Source organism: Cucurbita moschata, unplaced genomic scaffold (genome assembly GCF_002738365.1).
Source record: "Cucurbita moschata cultivar Rifu unplaced genomic scaffold, Cmos_1.0 Cmo_Scf00003, whole genome shotgun sequence".
NCBI classification, from domain to species: domain Eukaryota; kingdom Viridiplantae; phylum Streptophyta; class Magnoliopsida; order Cucurbitales; family Cucurbitaceae; genus Cucurbita; species Cucurbita moschata.
The window spans coordinates 5873986-5896133 of record NW_019268519.1 but is presented as its reverse complement, the minus strand read 5'-3'; the positions used below and the strand labels follow the sequence as shown (position 1 = coordinate 5896133).

At 36.5% G+C, this 22148-nt stretch overlaps 4 protein-coding genes across 5 annotated transcripts; 3 read left to right on the top strand and 1 right to left on the bottom strand.

Annotated features, from left to right (window-relative positions):
* Nucleotides 1–241: 241 nt before the first annotated feature.
* Nucleotides 242–4376, bottom strand: LOC111435511 (V-type proton ATPase subunit d2). Its single transcript, XM_023072897.1, has 10 exons — nucleotides 3948–4376; nucleotides 2885–3005; nucleotides 2676–2783; nucleotides 2435–2537; nucleotides 1903–1983; nucleotides 1728–1813; nucleotides 1556–1615; nucleotides 1424–1472; nucleotides 794–928; nucleotides 242–672 (listed from the first exon to the last, which is right to left on the bottom strand). Exons 1-10 carry the CDS (start codon nucleotides 4126–4128, stop codon nucleotides 541–543), a joined length of 1056 nt encoding a protein of 351 aa, XP_022928665.1. The 5' UTR covers nucleotides 4129–4376; the 3' UTR covers nucleotides 242–540.
* A 3281-nt stretch (nucleotides 4377–7657) lies between these two features.
* On the top strand, nucleotides 7658–10743 carry LOC111435532 (plant cysteine oxidase 2-like). 2 transcript variants are annotated; one of them, XM_023072940.1, is made up of 5 exons: nucleotides 7658–8083; nucleotides 8673–8791; nucleotides 8894–9074; nucleotides 10058–10264; nucleotides 10355–10743. In XM_023072940.1, exons 1-5 carry the CDS (start codon nucleotides 7861–7863, stop codon nucleotides 10480–10482), a joined length of 858 nt encoding a protein of 285 aa, XP_022928708.1. In that variant the 5' UTR covers nucleotides 7658–7860; the 3' UTR covers nucleotides 10483–10743. The 2 variants fall into 2 exon arrangements, with proteins under 2 accessions (XP_022928708.1, XP_022928699.1); XM_023072931.1 differs by having other exon boundaries at nucleotides 7660–8083; nucleotides 10352–10743.
* A 604-nt stretch (nucleotides 10744–11347) lies between these two features.
* LOC111435491 (3-dehydroquinate synthase homolog) lies at nucleotides 11348–15195 on the top strand. The gene is made up of 10 exons (XM_023072878.1): nucleotides 11348–11608; nucleotides 11718–11969; nucleotides 13278–13444; nucleotides 13625–13723; nucleotides 13839–13907; nucleotides 13978–14118; nucleotides 14198–14287; nucleotides 14399–14566; nucleotides 14732–14810; nucleotides 14894–15195. The coding sequence occupies exons 1-10, from the start codon at nucleotides 11527–11529 to the stop codon at nucleotides 15013–15015; spliced, it is 1269 nt and encodes a 422-aa protein (XP_022928646.1). The 5' UTR covers nucleotides 11348–11526; the 3' UTR covers nucleotides 15016–15195.
* A 5116-nt stretch (nucleotides 15196–20311) lies between these two features.
* On the top strand, nucleotides 20312–22136 carry LOC111440835 (uncharacterized protein At3g28850-like). The gene has a single exon (XM_023077640.1). It carries the CDS (start codon nucleotides 20855–20857, stop codon nucleotides 22079–22081), a length of 1227 nt encoding a protein of 408 aa, XP_022933408.1. The 5' UTR covers nucleotides 20312–20854; the 3' UTR covers nucleotides 22082–22136.
* The last annotated feature ends 12 nt before the right edge of the window (nucleotides 22137–22148 follow it).

Here is a 22148-nt window from a genome sequence, read left to right as displayed (position 1 = left end):
CGATTCAAGGCAGCCTGCCATTTCATCGATCATATCGGCTTTAGCGATAATCTAACATAAACAAGATTGCCACTAAAGAATAAGAAGCTATAAGTTTAATTCTGGATATTGCCAACAAAGCTAGAAGTTAAATAAATTGGAAAAGAAACCACTAAATCATAAGATGAATCTTGAAAGAAACACAATACCTGTCTGTTTGTTACCCCCTTTTCCTCCTTCCTTCTGCTCTTGAATAGCGGACTAAAAAAACAAAGCTGATTCAACAAGAACTTATTACATAATAAACTCAATTTCATCTCCCACATATGTCGTACGATTCTTGTGGGTACAATAACTTCTCACTCAATTTTAAACCATTAATACATCAAAAAACGCACTTATTTAGACATGAAGTCTTGCATGGAAAGAATGTATGAACCCCCCATCTCGACAGCACAATATAGGATAAGATGGAGACGAGATTTTACAGTAAATTATGCAAAAACAGGAAACAAATGTGATCGAGTAGACAGCCCCCCCCTTTTCTTTTCTTTTATCGGACTAAAATATGAAGACGACGCTGTCGTGAACCCTTGACTTCTGATTCTGAGCAACGCATTCCGAGATCCACATTAGGTTCCTAATCTCTTGTTCCCTCAACCTCATGTATGCAAAGAAAACACCATAATGGAACTGCATGTAAAGAAGATCTAGATGTTACTTGGTTCAATCATGTCAAATTTGTGTAAGTTGAAGTAACCGAACTTCTAGTTGACCTCCGAGAGAAATCGGGATTTGTGGAATTAGAACAAACCTGTTGCTCAAATGCTAAGCATAGCCTTTTCACCTCCTCTTCATAGAATGCCTTGTCAAGCATCTGGCTTTCTCCATATGATAGCTTTGAGAAAATGGACTGGTAGGGAGGGTATTTTTCCATGGCACCACGAACCTGAAATAGGAAGTAAAAGAGGCTTCAATATAAGTCAGAAATTAAACCAAATTTATCATAAACTACAATATCACAAAATTTCTTACTGATGAACTTTGTTTTACTCATCTATCCTTATTTTTAACCGACATACTCCCTGGAATGATTGGATGATGTTGTATGAAATCATCACATATTAGTTCAATTAGAGCGTCGTGTCAATTTTAAGTAACAATATTATTGATGGAGGACTTGGAATCAAAATTGAAAGTTTATGGACTTAATTATAACTTCTTAAAGTTCAAGAACTAAAGAGACAGAACCAAACATAATCAAAGATCAAGTAGTAAACTTTTAATTTGACCAGTCATTTGCACTTTTGTATTCTTACTATTCATGAGAAGTCAATTTTCCACAAATGGAAACCAAATCAGCAGCCCAGTGTTAAAACTTGTACATAATGTTATAACTCAAATTCATGAGTACCCAAATCTTATGACTCGAACTCATAAGTACCTGATCAATATCCTCACAGATAGCGAGCTCTTCATGACCATAGGGGTAACTGTTAATAAGGAATCTCATTAGGTGATGGGCCACTCGGCATATAAGTAATTTAAAATATATTGAGATTAAGAAACTGCTTACAGTAAACCAAAATTGGAATATAACTTCCTTCGGTCATCTCGGGTAAGCTCAGTGCCAATACTATAATAGATGAGGTGCACTTAATCAGAAAAGATGTCTGAGCATAACAATCAACACAACAGAAAAGAAATACGGGGACCCAACAAATATTTATTGACCAGCATCAAGATACCTATTTATGGTAATATTGACAGCCCTTCGATCAGCTTCGAAAGCAAGGAGGTCAGACATGATCTCAGCAGTGGCTCCACCCAATTTCTACGTTAGAACCCAAATACAAATAGATAAGAAACTGGGATTTTAACAACGGAAAATGAAGCTTCTATATCTCAGTAATCTTCATTCACCTGACAGAACCTGTAGAAATCCTCTAGGTATGCCTTGTAGAGAGTGTTCCTCATTATTTCGATGTTCATATCATCCAAATCCTAACAAAAATAAGAGGAAACGTCAAACCAGTGGCCATGAAGTCCAATATACTATACTACTTAACAGACTAAATCATTGAAGGACAATAAAGCTGCACACCGATAACGCCTTAATATCATAAAAACACATAAAGAGTTTCTCATATCGTCAGATATGATTTATGATGAAGTAATTATGCAAAGGAATCCATTTTAACTCAAAGCTACAATGAATGACTCAATTCTCTAATGGAGTGCTCTGGCAGCAATGCCTTGCAAAACTAAAAGCTCACGTAAGTTTTTTAGTCAAGAAAATGAAACATTATCAATTGTGCATTTACAATTGTATTTGCAAATATAGTACACGTACGGGTATCATATCATGCAACATGCTCTACTGTTCTAAAGTAAGATGCAATAATAATAATAACCAAAGCAAACATGGGACAATGAATGGAGTCAAACGTTATACCTCAGATGTGATACACTCAGAGAAGTATGGAGCCAAAGGGGTGTCAACAAGCACCAATCTATAAAGTTCCCGCATATTCTGAGCAACTGCCAAGGTAGCAATGCTAAAAAAGAATAGAAAGAAAAATAAATCATGAGTCTTTTTATACCATTAATATTTGGGTAAGATACGCGTTTTTTCTTGTTTAATAAGAAATGTCACGCGACACTATCAGAACACAAAAGCTCTCATTTGATGGTACCTATCAAACATGCCCAACGGGTGGCACTTCTCCAACAGTTCCTGAACATCTCTCTCATGCAAGGTTCCAGTAACGATAAGGACAACATTGTCTATCATGTGACCATATCTGAGTAAAAAAAAAATCCATCCAGTTGAAACTATGAGAATCAACAAAACAATAGACGCTGAAAAGGCAAAAATAACCTTCAGACAAGAAACTCGACATACGTGATATACTCTAAGAACGTAGACAGGGGCTCTGTGGCTTGGCACAACATGTGTTTATACTCATCAACCAGTTTAAGGGTGCATTTCTCCACAATTGTTGTTGTATGCAAGGGAGATGGTTCTACAAAATAATTTGAAATTAGCTAATAAAATCATACACCTTCAAGTAAGAAATGTAACCGTCCACGTAGGTACAGGATGACAAGTTAGACTAGCCCATACACTATTCACATAAGATCTTCATAGAGTAATATTAATTAATCTAGAACTTACGCACTGTGCAATATGCTATTTCTCATATTATAAACTACAATTATGGTCAGTCTCTTCATGGTGTCCTTTTCTAACAGCCAGACAATCCCTACACTCCTGAATATGAATCCCAAATCCTCGATGAACTCTGAGTTACCATTTCCCATCATAAAATATCAGTATCACACAACAGCAAAACCAGTCCCCTACAAAAATAGAAATCCCTCTCCTTAAAAAGAGACAGATATAATGTGAGAGGTCCCAACGTTTATCAAATGAAAGAAAGGAGGTCTCAACCGAAACCATATAAATCATCTGCATCTAGCACTTTCATGATCACTCTTCAGCTTCATGACACATATGTCAATCACGAAGAGGCTCTGTTTACAACTTTCATTAGTGAACTCTATTTTATCTTTCAATCAACTTGCAAGCCCAGAAGACACATAGTCAAAAGTAGAAATGTATTTCAATGGTTAATGAAGAAATAATTACTTGGTGTTCGACATTACAGACATGGGACTCGAGAGTATACTGCGAATCTGGAATCAGAAGCCTAGCTTCAAGTAGAACAACAGTACTAATATTCCTTGTTCAAATTCAATTATTAGTTGTGTCAAGATCCAAGCCCTTCGCATCCATTTCCAATTTAATCGATAGCTGGCATCCTCAGAAAAACTAATCCCCTACCAATTTTCCCATCGTACAACTAATCCAACGATCTAAAAGCACTAAAATTCCCCCAACTTCCACATCCAATTTCATAAGCCATCTAAGAAAAAAAAAGGGGGGGGGGGGAAGGTTCACCCACCGTTTTGCAGATAAGGGCCATACTCAGTGGCAGAGAGGTGCATCTTGATATCATCAAGGGTTTCGCACTGACACAAATTGTTATAATCAGCGGCAGTCAGCAACCCAGCCCTATGTCCCCGAACGATGGCCTCCAAATAGCCTCCATGAATGTTGAACGTAAGCGCTTCGAAACCATACATTGTCTAGAAATTCGATCGAAACGAGGGGGAGAGAGCAGTGGCAAGAAACCAAACGCCTCCTCCGAGAGAACCCTAAGGATGCAGAATTGAAAAGGGAATTCGCAAGATTAGATGCAGACGAATGAAAAATAAGGCTTGGGAACCGGAAGAATATGAAGCTCCCTTTTTTTGCGATCCGAGTTGCAGAATCGGCAATTGATTATCAAAGAACTGATGAAGATGATGATCCCAATCGAATCGATCTGAATCTGATGGTGTCTTCAGACAGGTCCGAATAATATGTGAAATTACTGAATTGTCCTTTCATTCTTTTCTCAAGTGGGCCTGCTGAAAACATGGGCTGGACTTTTCATTTTGGGCTTTGGATTTCAGTAAATGGGCTCTCTTTGCTGGTAAGCTATGATAAGATCGTTCGTAACGTTTCTTTTTCTTTTTAACTTTTTTTTTTAATATATAATTGATTTTTTTAAAGAATAAATATTAATTGATTTTTTAAAATACTAAAGTACGTGGAGTCAAATTTTAACGTCTTTTTTTCTTTTACTAAAAAAGTCAAATTTAAAAGAAAATTGTATTTCCACGTAAATAAAATAATTATGACATCATTTAATAGTTTTCGTTTTTCTAAAAAAGGCGAAATTCGTAATTTCCTCGGTGGGCCCACTCCTCCACCTCATGCATGGGCGAGAAAATTGAGATTGAGTACCCACAAACAAATACTTATTTTCCTTTTTATTTAAAAATATATTTTTTAAGGGTTTTTTTTTAATTAAAAATATTTAACACATAACTGACCAAAACGTTAAATATTTAAATTTTAGAAGATTTTAGTTATTAACGTAATATTTATCATGATTTTTAAAAAAAATAAGTAATTACTAGACAACCTAACTCAGCTATAAAAAGAGAGTTGGGTTGGGTGGGGTTGTGGAATCTATTCGAGTCACCAACTCAACTAACGTAATAGGTTTAAAATATTTCTCTAACTCAACTCGACCTATATACACCATATGAAATTTAGCCCGGGGTCATAGGAAAAAAATGGTAGTCGTTGTTTTTTTTTTTTCTTTCTGAAAGAAAATATTTATCTTTAAGATTCATCTCTTTCTAGAAAAAACATGTTTCCATAAGTCCCATATTTCAAGCAAGAAAGGGCATTCAAAGATGAGTCCCTTTCACAAAGTCGTAACTAAAAAGTAAAATGTGAATATTAACAAAAACGTCAATCTCTTCTCACATTAATAGAATCAAAGAAAGATTCTTATGTTGGATAATAAAGCTTATATATCTTCGTCACGACGCGATAATATAATATTGTCTAATTTAAACAAAAAAAAAAACATTATGAATAAATATTTTACATTTTTTTTTTATTAAGTTAAAATGTTGGTTATATGTTGATACATTTTTTTATATATATATATTTTATCAATTTTTTTTATAAAATAATAAGAATTTTGATTGGTCTCAATATTGATATCAAATTGAAACAAGACACGTGTAAAAATGGCAAGCTAACATTTTAAGAGAAAAAAGGAAAAGAAAATAATAATGAAGACGTGGAAGGAGCCAAGTCATGTGCGTGGCACCTGGCATCCACGTGAGGGCATGCTTCGACACGTTACAGCCGGCAAGGCGCAAAACACACCAGGTGGGGCCCAGAAAAATAAAATTAAAAAAAGAAAAACAAAATTCGGATTCCATTGGAGGCATAATATAATAAGGGGACAGTGTTCTTTTGACTGGTACGAGGAAACTTGCTATTGGTTAGGTATTTGATGACGTGTCCTCTATTTTTGGTCCTATTAAAATTCTCTACCTTTTTCTCTCACGTTTTTTTGACTTTTTTTTTTTTTTCCTATTATTTATTTTTAACTTTAAATCTATAAAAATACCTCTAAAATAACTTTACAAGTATCAATAATACCCATAACTTTAAAAAGTTAAAAAAAAAAAAAAAAAAAAAAAAACCCTTTACCTAAAATAGTTAAAAAAAATACTTTTACGGTTTGTTTCGAAGGGAAATTGTTAATATTTTGGTTAAAAAATGTTTGATTTTGTTTTCAAATTTCTCATTAATACTCTTAGAACTCTTTTAAAAATTTTAAAAAAATAGTTTTACTGATCAATACCATATTTCAAAAATATTCATGAATTTTAAAATGTAATATTCAAAATGACATTAAGGTTAATGTTCCATTTTTACGAGTATTTTTTAAACATAATACTAATGTAAGAGTTTTTTTAATTTTTTTTTAATTGATAAAATCAGGTGGTTTAATTGATATTTTAACCTATAAATATTAATGAAATTATTTTTTTTTTACTTTTGAGATTTAAATTTAGCATTTATTAGAATATTTAGATTTCAACTGATTTTGTATTATATTTATAAAATTTACTAAATCTCGAGATAATTTAATTTATTTTTTAAGTTTAAAATTAGTTTCGCATTAGTAAAAAAAATAATACCATGAATATTTAATATGCTAACATCAACATGCAACCCAACCACGTCAAATTGTGACAAGATACAATTTAGGTAGATCGAGTATTTAATTTTAATTAAAACTGATTGCATAATACCATTAATTATGTCGTCACCAACCTATTCCTTCTAGAATATACCAACCCAACTCAACTGAAATATCGTGTCGATCAACCTGTTCTATGCTAGAAGAAGGTTAAGCTCGAGACTCGGCGACAAAAAACATCTTTCTTTTAGTAGTTGCTCATAAAAAGAAGTTCAGTAGGAACAAGATAAGATTATATATATTTTATAGTTAAAAAAAAAAACAAAAGAGAAGTTGCCTACAAAGGGTAGAAGGAGGAATTTAATACCTACCTTGTATGTGTTCACTTCCTTTTAATCTACTTCCATTACATTTAGTAAACAAATTAAATTCAACCACTTTTTTTACTCCATAAAATAAATCCTAAAAAAAATAAAATTACTTTTTACTTCCTAATTTTATCCACACTCACAAGTTCTTCTAGAATGTTTGGATTTGGGTCCCACAGACAAACACAAGTCACAAGTTCTTCTAGAATGTTTGGATTTGGGTCCCACAGACAAACACAAGTTCTTCTAGAATGTGTTGTTCTCACTGCTGCTCACGTGCATTTTATGAAAAATCTTATGAAGTCACTCAACATAGAATAGCTCAAACTCCAATTAAAATACGCTTAATTATGAAGTTTCTACGATTTGAGAAACCGAGAAGAAAGGTGCATTTTCAGCTATTTTAAGCTTTTTCTCTCATTCAAATATAGGATCATTCATTCACGTAACCTCCTTTAGTTAGATGTCTTCGATATACGTCAAAAAAATTAGAAAATTATTAAAAATAAATAAAATATAATTTAATTTTCCTTAGTTAAAAAGTATATTAGGAAAAAAAAAAGTGTTTATTTTTATTTAAAATTAAAATATTTATTAAAAAAAAAAAACAAAATCCGCTGTTGGGAACAGCCCACTGGAATGGTTGGGAATGGCCCCTGGTTTTCTCTTCTTCAAACCCATCTCTCTCTCTCCGCTAAAACCTCTCCAGTTTTCTCTCTTTTATATCCCTTCTTTCTCCTTGCTCCGTTTTCGTCTCCAGATATCCTAATTTTTTCATCTCCCTTCAATCCTTACCTTGTTTCTTCTTGCAATTCTATCCAGATCTCCGTTTTTCCCCAATTGCTCCACTTTTCGCCTTCAATTTTCCACCATTTTTTTTTGAAATTTTAATGGGGTTTGAGAGGTCTCTGGCTGATCGCAAGGGGAAACAGTTTTTTGAATTGCCCAAAGAAACTACTAAGAACAATAAATCCAGGAAGAATCGGCGGCGCTCTAAGAAACCCTCCTCGCCGATTCAGAAACTTTACGAGACATGTAAGCAAGTTTTTGCCTCTACTGATACTGGAATTGTTCCCTCTCTTGAGGATATCCAACGCCTACAATCTGTTCTCGGTATGTCTTTACTTTCGTTTTTGAGTTTGCTTGTGAAATTTCTGATCGGATAAACCCTACATTGTTTTGAATTGAATTCCCAATTCTGATTGATAATGTGGTCTGATGTTATGATTATTGGCTTTGTTTGTGGGGTTTTGAAATTGAGGATCCGTACTATCTGGGAAAGGTTTTGTGAATTTTTCTTGGGTTTCATTCTTATTTGTTATTTCTGTACTTTGCATTTTGGATCGTGAGTTTTAAGATATATATATATATATATATTTTAGCTTGGTCTCTTCGGCTGTTGCTGGGAACTTGCACTGCTCCTGCACGTGCTGTTCTAGATATTGGTGCTTTGAGTTATTTTAGTTGGATAATGATTGTCTTCAACAATGGATTTGGTTTTTCTATTCAATGATTGAATTTGAGCTTTTATCTGGAAATTACAAATTGTTTCAAGTTCCATGGTTATAGAATAAGTTTGTGTAAGCTCTTTATGTTCTAACGCTGATTAGAACCTGTTGGCAAGTTTTATAAATCTTAATTCATTGAAGTCTTGGAAACTGGCTGACCTGCATTTTGTGTTACTAACGTTTCTTGTATATAGATAAAATGAAGGCAGTAGATGTCGGGTTGTCGCCGGAGATGCCGTATTTTCGAACCACAGCTGATGAAGGGACTCCTCCTATAACGTATTTGCACCTCTATGAGAACAACAAATTCTCCGTATGCATTTTCTGTTGCTTTATTAGGAAGCTGTCTAGCTGGGGAAGCTATACTTTTAAGTGATGTACTTTTTGACCATTTTGAGTTTTGGTTGTGTTGCAGATGGGGATATTTTGCCTGCCTCCTTCAGGTGTCATTCCGCTTCACAACCATCCTGGAATGACAGTCTTCAGCAAGCTTCTCTTTGGGACTATGCACATCAAGGCGTATGATTGGGCAGAGGTCGGTGCTGAGAATGGCATATCCGCGGGTGTTGATGCTTCAAATGGCACAGCTCCGTCAAGTGAGTCTCTATACAATATTGTTCTGTACACTCTCAGCAGTTGGTTTATATGGATGGAAATGTCTATTATAGTTTGATGTTTGATGGGTAGTTGTCTGGTGTAAGAACATAAGCTGGATGATGACATGTCCTGTTACAAAACCAAAATTAATAGGCCAACCCGAGCAACTAGTTAAGGCATTGTAGCATTGACCTAAAAGTTAGAAGTTCAAATCCCCCCTCCACGTGTTGAGAAGTGTTTGCTAATGATCATATATCATTATATTATGTGTAACGGCCCAAGCCCACCACTAGCAGATATTGTTCTCTTTGGGCTTTCCCTCAAGATTTTAAAACGTGTCCACTAGTGAGAGGTTTCCACACCCTTATAAAGAATGTTTTGTTATCCTCCCCGACCGATGTGGGATCTCACAATTCATCCCCCTTTAGGGCCTAGCGTCCTTGCTAGCACTTGTTTCCTTCTCCCATCAATGTGGGACTCCCCAATCCACCCTCATTTGGGGGCCAACGTCTTTGCTGGCACACTACCTCGTGTCCACCCCCTTCGGGGCTTGGCCTCCTTATTGGCACATCATCCGGTGTCTGGCTTTAGTACTATTTGTAACGGCCCAAGCCTATTGTTAGTAGATATTGTCTTCTTTGGGCTTTCCCTTTCCTCAGGATTTTTAAAACGCATATGCTAGGGAGAGGTTTCCACACCCTTACAAAGAATGTTTCGTTCTCCTCCCTAACCGATGTGGGATCTTACAATATGAACTTTTTTTGTGTGTTTAATTGTTGAGATTAGTCGGGATGCATATGATCCTGGTACGTTTATTGAAAAGAATCTCAAATCTTCTGGCCTTTGTCTTTATGGTTCGTAAAACTTAATGAATATATCACAATTTAGAGAAGATCAACTAATTTTGAGTTATAATAAACAGAGGGAAGAGTGATGGTTTTAAGCAAGTAAGATTCCAATCTATCAGCATTTACATCTCCAGGTATTAGGTTGGCCAAAGTTAAGGTAGATGCCAACTTCACAGCACCATGCGACTCGACCATTCTCTACCCTGCAGACGGTGGAAACATGCATTGCTTCACAGCCGTGACCGCATGTGCAGTGTTAGATGTACTCGGCCCACCTTACTCTGATCATGACGGTCGTCATTGCTCATATTACCTCGACTTTCCGTTCACCAAATTTTCAGGTACGTACTGTTTCAACTTTGTCGTAGTGTTGTTTTACCTCCAAAGCAGCAGCAGATGTTGACATGATAATTTTGATCGAAAAACAGCAGTGGACGGGAAATCGGTCCCAGAAGCAGAGAGGGAAAGCTATGCATGGCTTGAAGAAAGAGAGCAACCAGAAGACTTAGCTGCAGTTGGAGCAGAGTACAGAGGGCCTAAGATAGTAGAGAGTAGGTGAATTCTGCAAACAAATGTTGTTCATTTGATACAAAATATGCTGTTCATGGATTGGGACTGCCACCTCTTCTGTGCAGCATATAATCTTTGTTTTAGTTTTGATCTTCCTTGTATATAGTTAAGTTAGATAGTGATAAGCAAAAAGGAGTATGGATTTGTTATGTTCTTCCAATAACTATTCCCGTTTGTTCATGTTTTAACAGATTCACTTAAAAAAAATGAGAAAAAAAAAAAACAAAATGAAAGGCTTCTTTCCAGATTTTCCTCTTCCTTGTCCAAATTCATTATTAGTAGACATGTTTCTATTTATCGACAATATCTTTAGCAACGAGAAACCTTTCAAACTTGTAAACTCTCAATATCCAAACAAAAACTAGAATTCGAAGAACAGAACATCCAAGATCAGAAGTTACAGAACATGATAGCTTGGAGATAAAAACAAATAAATCACGTTAATCCAGCAAGGGAGACTTTTCTCTTCCAAAGATTCACTCACTGATGCACAAAAGTACACAATAACATATACATTGTACATGTTAATCAAAACAAAACACCACTATGGTAAACGTGCCTAATAAAAAACTACAAAAACGCACCCATTACGTATAACTAGTTAGAATCTATTAAGTGTCTAATCCATTCTATGCCCAATTCTCTAAATTAGGGGTGCATGTGGGTTGGGTTGAGAAATTTTTTTGGACATAGATATTATCATACTTGTCCATCTCAATATTCTTTGAGCATACCTCCATCGGTAACCTATAGGGACTCGTCATCGGGTGAGTAAGGATGTTTGTTTAACCCTTAGGAACCCGTCTCGAAAAATTATGGGTTGAAGGCTACTTAGTTTGACGATGGAAAAATGTGTTCCAATTTACGCCAAAACCAATACGATTGATGTCAGGTTGAAATCTTTTGTGAAGGGCCATGCTGATCGCTGTCTTTTTGTTCGTGAACTTGTGGTTTCAGATTATAGCGGCCCACCTTCTTCATCACCGGGCCTTTGGGCTTCTCAGCGGCGAGCGAAAGAGAGTGGAAGAAAACGATGGCGGCCATCGCCTCGCTCTCTTGGTCGCCTGTTTCTCCACTGTTTCCCAAACAGCGGATCATCACCCACAAAGCACCAGGTTCTCAATTCGCAGTTCGAACCACATTTCGCCTCTCTTTTTGGTTGGTTTTACATCGTTACTGTACTGATTTGCTCCTTTGGAATTTAATCTTTGGTGGGGTTCTCAGATCATTTGAAACTCCGCGCTCTGATTTCAAGGGGTTTTGGCGGAGCCATTGGTGGTGAATGTAAATCTTTGGAGATAAATCGTTTACTGTGTTCTTGCACTTCGTCGTCCTCTTCAATGTCTCCGATTGAGGCGTCGAAGGGGGTGTGGATTTGGAGTGAGGATCAGCAGGTTATGACGGCGGCGGTTGAGAGGGGATGGAGTACCTTCATCTTCTCGCCTCATAATAAGGAGCTTGCTGATGAATGGTCCTGTAAGCTTTTCGTTTCACTTTCTGTTTTATCTGATGAGATAGATGAGATTTCGATTCGTTATTGCACTTTGTAAAACGTAAACCTTATACCTTTCCATGTCATTTTGCTGGCGCATGACACTCATCTTTTATGTCAAGAATGCTTTCAAAAAGTGTTTGTCTAAGAATGGATACTTGGGTTTGGCTCAACTTATCTTTAATGTTCTTGAATGTCTTCCCAAGATGGGTTATATAATTCATTTCAGCTGGAAAATAATTCCATGATCATGTCTTACAAGAGGGGATGCTCTTTTTAGCTATTTGATGTTGAAACAAAACAAAAAAGCAAGTTTTAAATAGAAACTTATAGAAAATAATGGATAAAATAGACACAATTTCTTTTCTCGTAGTGTCACGAAATTTCTTGAGATTATAATTGCCCCACAATGTTGAAAGTGTTAGAGAGTATGAGTCGAAGAGATTTTTTTCCGCATATTAGACATGTCATGCATGCCGTGACAACCTTGTTTTTAATAGGAAAATAGGGTTGTTAATGTTGGTATTAGAGTTGCACAACATAAGTGTGGTGGACATGTGACACTTGAGTAAAGGTGTACATAAATGAACCGAAGTTACATCCGAATGAGAGTGATCCTGAGGATAGGATGGCTATGAAAGACTTAAAAGAATTGAAAGTCACTACCTATACTAATAAGATGTACCTTCCTTTTCGGTAGCTCAATCATAGAAACTTCATGGTTAAGCATGCTTTACTTGGAGCAATTATATGTTGAGTGATGTCTTTGAAATTTTCCTAGGATGCACGTGAGTGTGGACAATACGTGCTGGAAGGATTCGTGTTGGTTTGTAGGGATAGTCTTCGCTCTTATAATCGAGAAGTAAGTAATGTGATCATGTCAGAGGGGTGTGCTAGCAAGATGTAAGTTGTGAGAGATGGGCAAGTTAAGGGTTTAAGTTTTAAAAAGGGTAATAATGATGTTTCGTCCCTCGTAACTTTAGCAAAGACGTATTAGTTGTTATTCTCTATTCAATGTCTCAAAGGTCTTCTATCACTTAAAATTTGTCACATTTAAATAACATTAGCTCACAGAAAACAATATATACTTTAAACGATAAATCACCGGTCCATTGTTTAATATTAACGGTGTTATTGAGTAGAGATCAGCTTTATAATTTTGATATCTTGAGTACAAAAGCATATCTGATTTTCTGATGAGTTTATCGATTAGATATATTTGGTCCGAAAGTGTCTTGATCACTGAATTCTTTTGAGGATTCTAATTTGAAGTTTGGTGTTCGATTGTCCAGCAATTGCACTAATACGCCCACTTTTTATCAACGAGGACGGAGTTTTCGATGAAGAGGGTAGACTAATTGCCACAGTTATCGAGGTTTCTAACCCGCAGCAGTTGGAGCAGCTTCAGCCATCAAATGCATCAGTAGACAATGTTATTGTGGATTTACAAGATTGGCAGGTTCATAGTTGCTTACTTACAAGTGTGTTGGTTGAATCATCCTTTAGCTGGACTGCAAGAATGATTTTGAATTGTCTGGATGAGTGTGTAAACACTGATGATAAATCTGTACTAGTTAGGGGTTAAAAACAACTTTGCTGTGAATATTGATAATTTTTAAGTGATTCTTTTTATGTTCAGATAATACCTGCGGAGAATATTGTTGCAGCGTTTCAGGGGAGTCGAAAAACAGTATTTGCAGTCTCGAAAACTCCTATCGAAGCTCAAATCTTCCTCGAGGTGCATATTTTTGAGGCTGTATCAATGTGGAAAGATGGACTAACATAATATTACTGTACTATATGTAATTTTCGTAGCATCATAAGATATGATTTGAATTCGTTTTCGTTTCTAGGCGCTTGAACACGGTCTGGGTGGAGTTATTTTGAAAGTTGAAGATCCTGAAGCTGTTTTTCAGCTAAAGGTGGTTCATCATTTTGCTTGATTTGTTTTAGTGCAAACTCTTGCTTCTTATATTGTTTTAGTATCATTAGGACTATTTTGACAGAAGAAATGAAGCTAGTAATCTTCTGAGCTTGACTAAAGCTACTATAACTCATATTCATGTCGCTGGAATGGGAGATCGAGTCTGTGTCGATCTCTGCAGTCTCATGAAACCCGGTGAAGGACTTCTAGTAATCCTCGATTCTCTTCTCTTAATATCGCTCTCCTAGCTTCTACTTTAGCATCTAAATGGATGAAATTCTTCTGTAGGTCGGGTCCTACGCCAGAGGACTATTTCTAGTTCACTCGGAATGCTTAGAGTCAAATTACATTGCAAGCCGACCTTTTCGAGTCAATGCTGTGAGTTTGGCTAAATATTTTGGCTCAATTAGTCTCAGCACGCCAGAAGAATTGTACTCCTTTATTCTTTTGTAGCTTTTTCATCATCTTCTGATAGTTGTGAATGTTCAGGGACCAGTCCATGCCTATGTAGCCGTCCCAGGAGGGAAAACGAGCTACCTATCCGAGTTACGAGCAGGCAAAGAGGTAATTGTAGTCGATCAAGACGGCAGGCAACGAACCACTATTGTTGGACGTGTAAAGATAGAGACTAGGCAGCTGGTACTCATCCAGGCAAAGGTACAGTTAGTGTTTTTATCCGAATCGATGTATTGACATTTCTATGAATCGAGAACTATCTGCTGCTGCTTACATTGAACCTTATGATCCCAGCTGAATTCTGTATGTCTGTTTATTTGGGTGTGATGCTAGAAATGACTTGCTAGAATAATTTACTATTGGCAGAGAGATTCAGATGAGCAAACTCTGTACAGCATCCTCCTGCAGAACGCAGAAACGGTCGCCTTAGTGTGCCCCGGTCGAGGTCGATGATCCGTATCTCAAATTAGAGCTTTGTATTGCTTTGCTTTGCTTTGTTCTCCAAAATTTGGCTTCAATGTTGTGCAGGAAATGAGAAGAAAGCCATCCCTGTTACCTCACTTAAAGTTGGCGATGAAGTGTTCTTGAGACTGCAAGGAGAAGCAAGGCATACAGGTATTGAAATCCAAGAGTTTATTGTAGAGAAATGATGGTTAAGCTATTTTGAGTGAAATACTTGAAACCAAATGGTATAATCTCCTATATGAAAATGACTAAAATATCATCGAACTGTCACCGTGACTCTCATTGTTGTAATCTTACCACTAACGATCACACCAACGACTACTTCTGTGAGCATCAATGGTGAATATGGTCTTAGTGTTTACTCATCGTCGTTTATAGTGACTTAATATTAGAAGCATCTCGAGACTAAAACAAATCAAATTAACTTGGAAGTGTTTACTCATTGTCGTTTATAGTAATTTCTCGAACCTATAATGAACAACTTAATTTTTTCATTTTGAACTTAAAAATTACTATTGGCAAGGGCTATAAAGCCCAAAAACACTCCTCACTAAGCAACTCCATGTACCCTAAGACTTGTTATTATATAAATAAATGGTGAGATTCCACATTGATCGGAGAGAGGAACGAGTGTCAGTGAGGACATTGGGCCTCGAACAGAGGTGGATTGTGAGATTCTACATCGGTTGGAGAAGAGAACGAAACAAAGATTTATTATTATTACCATTTATTTAAGTACAAACAAACTGTGAGATTCTACAACGAATGGAGAGAGGAGCAAGTGTAAGTGAGAACGCTGGGCTTGGAAGGGAGGTGGATTGTGAGATCCTACATCGGCTGGAGAAGATAACAAAACATAAGGGTGTGTAAAACCTCTCTCTAACGAACACGTTTTAAAAATCTTGAAGGAAAGTCTGAAAGGAAAAACTACAAAAGGACGATATCCGCTCATATCTCTCTCCTCTACACGTTAAGTTTTATATAAACACCAATCATACAAATAATAATCATTTACTATTATACTTTAATTACTGGAGGCCAGTTCCTATTTTCCATATTTCAAGATAAAAAAATAGAAGGAAAAAAAAATTTATTTGGAAGTTTTTAAATCTATGCACAAAATTAATACGACCTCTAACGACTCATACCTAGGATTCGAAATTTGAATTCAGCACCTGATGGCTTCGGCACTTTCTCGACGACATGGTTATATTACTCCTCGTTTTCAGTGTCCCAAGAGGCCAACCAACATAAAATTACTCAAAACAAAAAAGGTGCACTCTATTAGTCTCGATTCATTCATGTATCCCTTATTTAATCAAGTCTTACACGACCCTTTAAATATTTAAACTAAATTTATAGTAATTAGTACGTTATAATTAAAATAATATTAAAAAACATGTATGCATAAGAAACAAGCATGTAGTGGAAGGCAATGAAGTGATGGAGAAGATATTTAGGCGACAAACATTCTACCAAGAAACCAATCTTAATTAATTCATAATCACTCCTTTTATTTATATTACAAGTTTGTACGCTCAAAAAAGAATATAATAATAACAAAAGATTAGGATGTACGTTGAAAAAATCCTTTGGATCAATTTAAAATTTTGGACGGACCGAGCCGATTACCCGAGCAGTCTGAATGGAGTTCATAACCCAACTCTCTATTTTCGGGTTGGATTAGATTGAGTTTAGAGTTGTATTTTTTTTATTTATTTTAAAAAATTATACATTAATAACTAAAATCTCGTAAAACTCAAATAGTATAAATTATTAACATCAGTTATTTAAATCATGTATGGTAAAAATAGGACGGTCGATTTTAGAGCTCAAAGTTTTTATTTTATTTGAGTGTGACATAATACCTAAAAGTGTCTCAAATCAAGAGCACACAACACCTTATGAAGATACATCCAACATTTGTCAAATCATTTTCATAATACTTATCTCATCCATAGACATTGATTTGATATTTGAATATTAATGGTGGATGTTTTATGAACACACTTCACTAATATCCGTCTAATACTTTTATCTCAAAAGCAATTTCTCGTCCGTGTTGTCTAAATTGATTGATTGATTGATTATAAATTTACCTGACGTGAGATTAATTACTGAATGGATAGAAGTTATGTTGCTGAAAAGTTGGTAAGAATTGTTCTTCTAAATTTCTATCGATTCGCTATTTATATTGATATGATAACATATATTGATTTTATACTGAAGAAAGATAAAAAAAAAAAGGGAAGAATGATTGCATCCTCCCGTGTCTTAGAAATTCACGTGTATAGAAAGAAACACTTAACCCAAACCGAAAAGGGAAAAGGGAAAAGAAAAAAGCAAAAAGAGAGATGGAGAGGAGTATGATAGGGAGGGAAAGGAGTTGTTCATCACTCAAAAACAAAGAAACAAAGAGGGAGGGCCAAGAAAGACGGGAAAAAGCCACCCATTAACGGCGATGGGAGACCATACGAAAAGACTCCCATCAAAACCGCCGTTGTTACCTCTACTAATATGGTGCACCTTCCTTTTTCGATGGCTCAATCCTAGGAATTTCAAAATTAGAAGCAATTCTATGCTTGGTGACGTTAAGCATGTGAGTGAGGACAAAACAGGTTGAGTGTTCATCTCTGGGGATAGTTTTTACTTTTAGAAGCGAGGAGCAAATAACGTGACTATGTTGCAAGAGAATGTCTCGGTCATTGAATTTTCTAAACACCCATGTCAATTAGCACGGGACTATGCACACTGCCACGTTCATACTCATATTTAAAGTCCCATAATCGATTGCCGAACAATATTTTTAACGATAAGGGCTAAATTGGTATTAAAATGAAGAAGTTGAAGAGCATATGAAATGATATGCCTCCTTCACAAGCTGCAGTCATGATGGGAAATGGAAATAGGGGCGTGTGGCTGTGAGATCCAAAGCTCTTTTCTTTTTGCCTTTAAAACTTTGTATCAATTATCTCACACAATTGCACGTGCTGCACGTGCATTTCATGCCCACATGTCTCTATGATTATTAATCTAACTTTTCTTTTCTCTCCACACGTCGCCTCGTTATCATCTCCATTCACTCGCGTGCCGATTCGGTTAGGCCCTTGTTTAGCTATGTTCGATTGCTGGAAGAATTGTGATCATCGGTCTCGTTGTTGATTGTATTATTAAATGATTTTTTATTGTTTCAGACAAGTATAGTTAAGTATTTATTGTATTAAAAATGATATTCTAATGAGCTTATACAATTTGTAACTAATCCACGGAACTTTGGATTATAATGTTACCATTCAAACTTGTTCCAATTCAAATAAGCTTATAATGTGACCATCTCATTGTGTAGGGGTCATTGTCACGGATCCCAATTGCCATGAAACTCCATGGAACATTGTAGGGAGTCATTGAGATTCTTTGTCGAACTCTCAAGTTGTCGTTGATCCATGCGAGATTGAAGAAGTGATCCAGCTCGATTTGATTTAGTTCATGTAGCTGAGATTGGTCCAACTTAAAAGTCTTTTAGGAAAGTCAAAAGAAAAACCATGAGAACTTTTGCTTACCAGAATTCCTAATTTCATCTCGTGACTTCTGTTGGATGAAAATGTCCCACATTGATTAATTTAGGGAATGGTCATGGGTTTATAGTCTAAGAATACACTCTCCATTGGTATGAGGGCTTTTGAGAAGCCCAAAGCAAAGCCATGAGAGCTTATGCTCAAAGTGGACAATATCATACCATCGTGGAGAGGCCCTAAACTTAGCCGTGCCAATAAATAAAATATATATACATCCTTTTTATTTCCGAATGAGACGTTTTTGAATTAAAAGTCTTAAAGAACAAAATAATTGAGTTAAGATTTTCAAACTAGTTTTATATACCTAAGCCTTGACCAAATGCCTATTATTTCTTCTTGCACTTTTAGAAAACCCGACTTTTCTATACCTAGATCGACTAAATTCTTCATTAAATGCACGTAATCATCATTTTAAAATTAGAGGAAAAAAAGTATATAAAATCGATAAACGCAATTATTTCAATAAAATAAAATAAATTTGTTTCGAGTCCCTTTTATAACATTTAAAAATACGTTGAAAGTTTTGAAAGGTTGGGTATTAAAAATATTGCCTGTGTAACCATCTGTTAGGGTTAGATTTGTTAACACACACAATAAAAGTGAAACATGAACCGAAAAACCTAAAGTCATTTAGCCTGTGACCTACCCTGATAAGAAGATCATCTTGCCTGTAACCTCGAAGCCTAGAGATACTAATCATCTAGCTTGTGGGTCAAAATCAAAATCCTAATTCTCTACCTAGGATCATGAACCGAATCGTAGGTTATCTAGCACGTGACCATGATGGTAAAATTAACTCATTTAGTGACGAGCAATTGCCATAGTTTTATTTCTCAAGTGGTCCCAAAACATTTCAAAATAAATTTTTTATGCATACAAAACTATCACGGGGCAAATAACTTGGATGAACAACTTACCTGAATCTAAATAGCGATACACCACTCACTTCGTTTCAAAACTCCTTTTTGTTAGCGAGCACTTGGTCAATTTTGAAAAACAACCTAAGTCAATCTTATCCAACATAATACTAGCTTAAAACGAGAGGAAGTTAAATCATACTCACCTTAAGCTGAATCAAACCAATCTAATTGAACTGGACCAAATGGTTTAACTAAACCAAATCACTAATTGGTTCAATCGATCCAACCGAGACAAGTAGCTTCATTACAATCCTCGTGCATAAGATCCTATGACGAGCTTTAGCCGGTTTCATGCAATCCTTTCCTTGGCCGCTACGACGACTACCTCTTTAAGGATAGATCCATGGTGGTTGATGACAATGTTGAGATAATAGAAAACAATATTAGAAAACGATAACCTAATCAAATGACCTGTCCATCCAACTAATTCGAATTACCCTACCCAAATTATAAAGGTTGAGTTGGGTTACATTTTTATTTGGGTTTGAGTTTGGTTAAATTTTGACCCAACTAACTCGAAAATAGGGTTAAAATCCAACCCAACCGTGTACTCGTACAATTATTGTTAAAATTAAAAATATTTAACATTTGTAACCAATACTAGTAATGAGTTGTAACCTATGATGTTTTGAGTCGGATGAGATTTTAGTGATTAACGGTTTTTTTTTAAATAATTAAAAAAAAAAAAACAACCAGACAACCTAACCCGAAAATAGAGGGTTGAGCTGAGTTTTGAATTCTATTCAAACTTACTCTTAATCTAAAATTTTAGCTAAAAAATTTCTCAAACTCAACCCAACTCAACTCAACCCGTGTAAACGGTGACCATTTCTTCGTGAAGTTAAAAAAGAAAGAAAGTTGGATTTAAAAATCAGTTTCGATTTTGTTGTGGAAAGCTTACAAGTGTATATAAGAAGAACGCCAACTTGAATTTCGGTTCTGAATTTACCTCTTTTAATGCCATTCATCATTCTCTCCCCTTCTTCTTCTTCTTCTTCTTCCTCCTCCTTCCTTCCCTTTCTCTCTCCTCAAATCTAGAGAGAGAAACTTCTTCCATTTCCATTCCATTCATCTCTGCAATCCAAATCCAATTACCCAACTCCCCGTTTCTCTCCCCCAAAACACCATTTCCCCCAAATCCCCCATTTCTCTTCTTCCTCCGTCCGCCATTGATGCTCTCTGTTCCTCTTCTCCACCCTCTCTGTTTTTCCCCTGTTCTTCTTCTTCTTCTTGTTCATGTTGTTTCTTATGCACCTTCCTATGATCCTTTGATTTCTGCAATTTGGCCATCAGATGAAGAAGAAAAAGGGGGAACAAGGGTTCTCGCGATTCTTCCAATCTCAATTTATTGATTCTTTTCATTCCGAACCCTGTTCCTGAATGTTTTGTATTATTTTCGTTTTCGATCCTCCAAATTTTCGCTTCCGGATCTTCCATTTCGATCTGATTCATATCATAATTTGTTCTTACACAATTGTAATTATTAAATTTATGCAATCTTCTCTCTTCCCTTTTTGTTGAATCCGTCAATGGGATGTGTAAGCTCGAAACCAAATCGATGCCGCCATTGCCGGCGGCCGTATTCGCCGATTTCTCGAAGCTACTCGATGCAAGTTCATCATCCACCGCAAACTAATGGCGATAGTTACCACGTCGTAGCCCTAACCTCCTCCACGTTAGGCTCGTTGGAGCTCGGAATCAATAGGGACGGCGGCGGCGGCGGCGATGGCGATGGCGATGGTGGTGGTTATCATCAACGTCAATCAAGGAGAAACGAGGATTACAAAACGATTGGGGATTTCCGGGAAGGATTGGCGGAAGCGAAGACATGGTCGAGTATAATCACAGAGAAAATGACTAAACCCGCCGCGAAAACTCCGGTTAGAACGCCGCCGGGGGAGCCGGAGATGATCAATACATGGGAGCTGATGGAAGGGCTTGAAGATGTTAGCCCTGTCCCATCTCCGACCCAATTTCGGAGCCTCTCGTTCGATTTCGGTAGCCGGACGGTTATCGATCCGTCATTCAATCGGCCAGAGACGATTCCGAAAGAAACCGTTACCGATTCATCTCCGAAACCCCTCTGGCTTCAATTAGAAGAAGAAGAAGACGATATGAATCTGAATTTCGAATCGGTGGTTTCCGATTTCGATCCAGAAGTGATTTCATTGTTTCAAAAATCCCTACAAAAGCTCTCGCCGGATCACCCATTTCACCTCCGACAATTGCCGTTGGCGGCCGTGGATTCAAAGAAATTCAAAAGGGAGAAGGTGATTCTATACTTCACGAGTTTGAGAGGGATTCGTAAGACATACGAAGATTGCTGCCATGTGAGAGCGATTCTGAGAGCCATTGGAGTTCATGTAGATGAAAGAGACGTGTCAATGCATTCTGGGTTTAAAGAGGAGCTAAAGGAGCTTTTAATGGAAGAACAGAACAAAAATGGCGGAAGGAGCTTACCCAGAGTGTTCATTGGGAGGAAACAAATCGGTGGGGCAGAAGAAATCCGGAGATTCCATGAAGATGGGCAGCTTGAGAAATTGCTTGAATGTTGCGAGAAGCTTGAAAATGGCGAAGGGGGTGGGTGTGAGGCGTGTGGGGATATCAGATTTGTGCCATGTGAGACCTGCTGTGGAAGCTGTAAAGTGTTCTATGAAGAAGACGAGGAAGAAGACGAAGAAGAAGGATATGGGTTCCAGAGATGTCTCGATTGCAATGAAAATGGGCTTGTCAGGTGCCCGATCTGCTGCCATTAATGGCGGATTCGAACTACAAATCTGAAAATTCTTCATCTTTTTTTTTTTTTTTTTTTTTTTTTTTCTT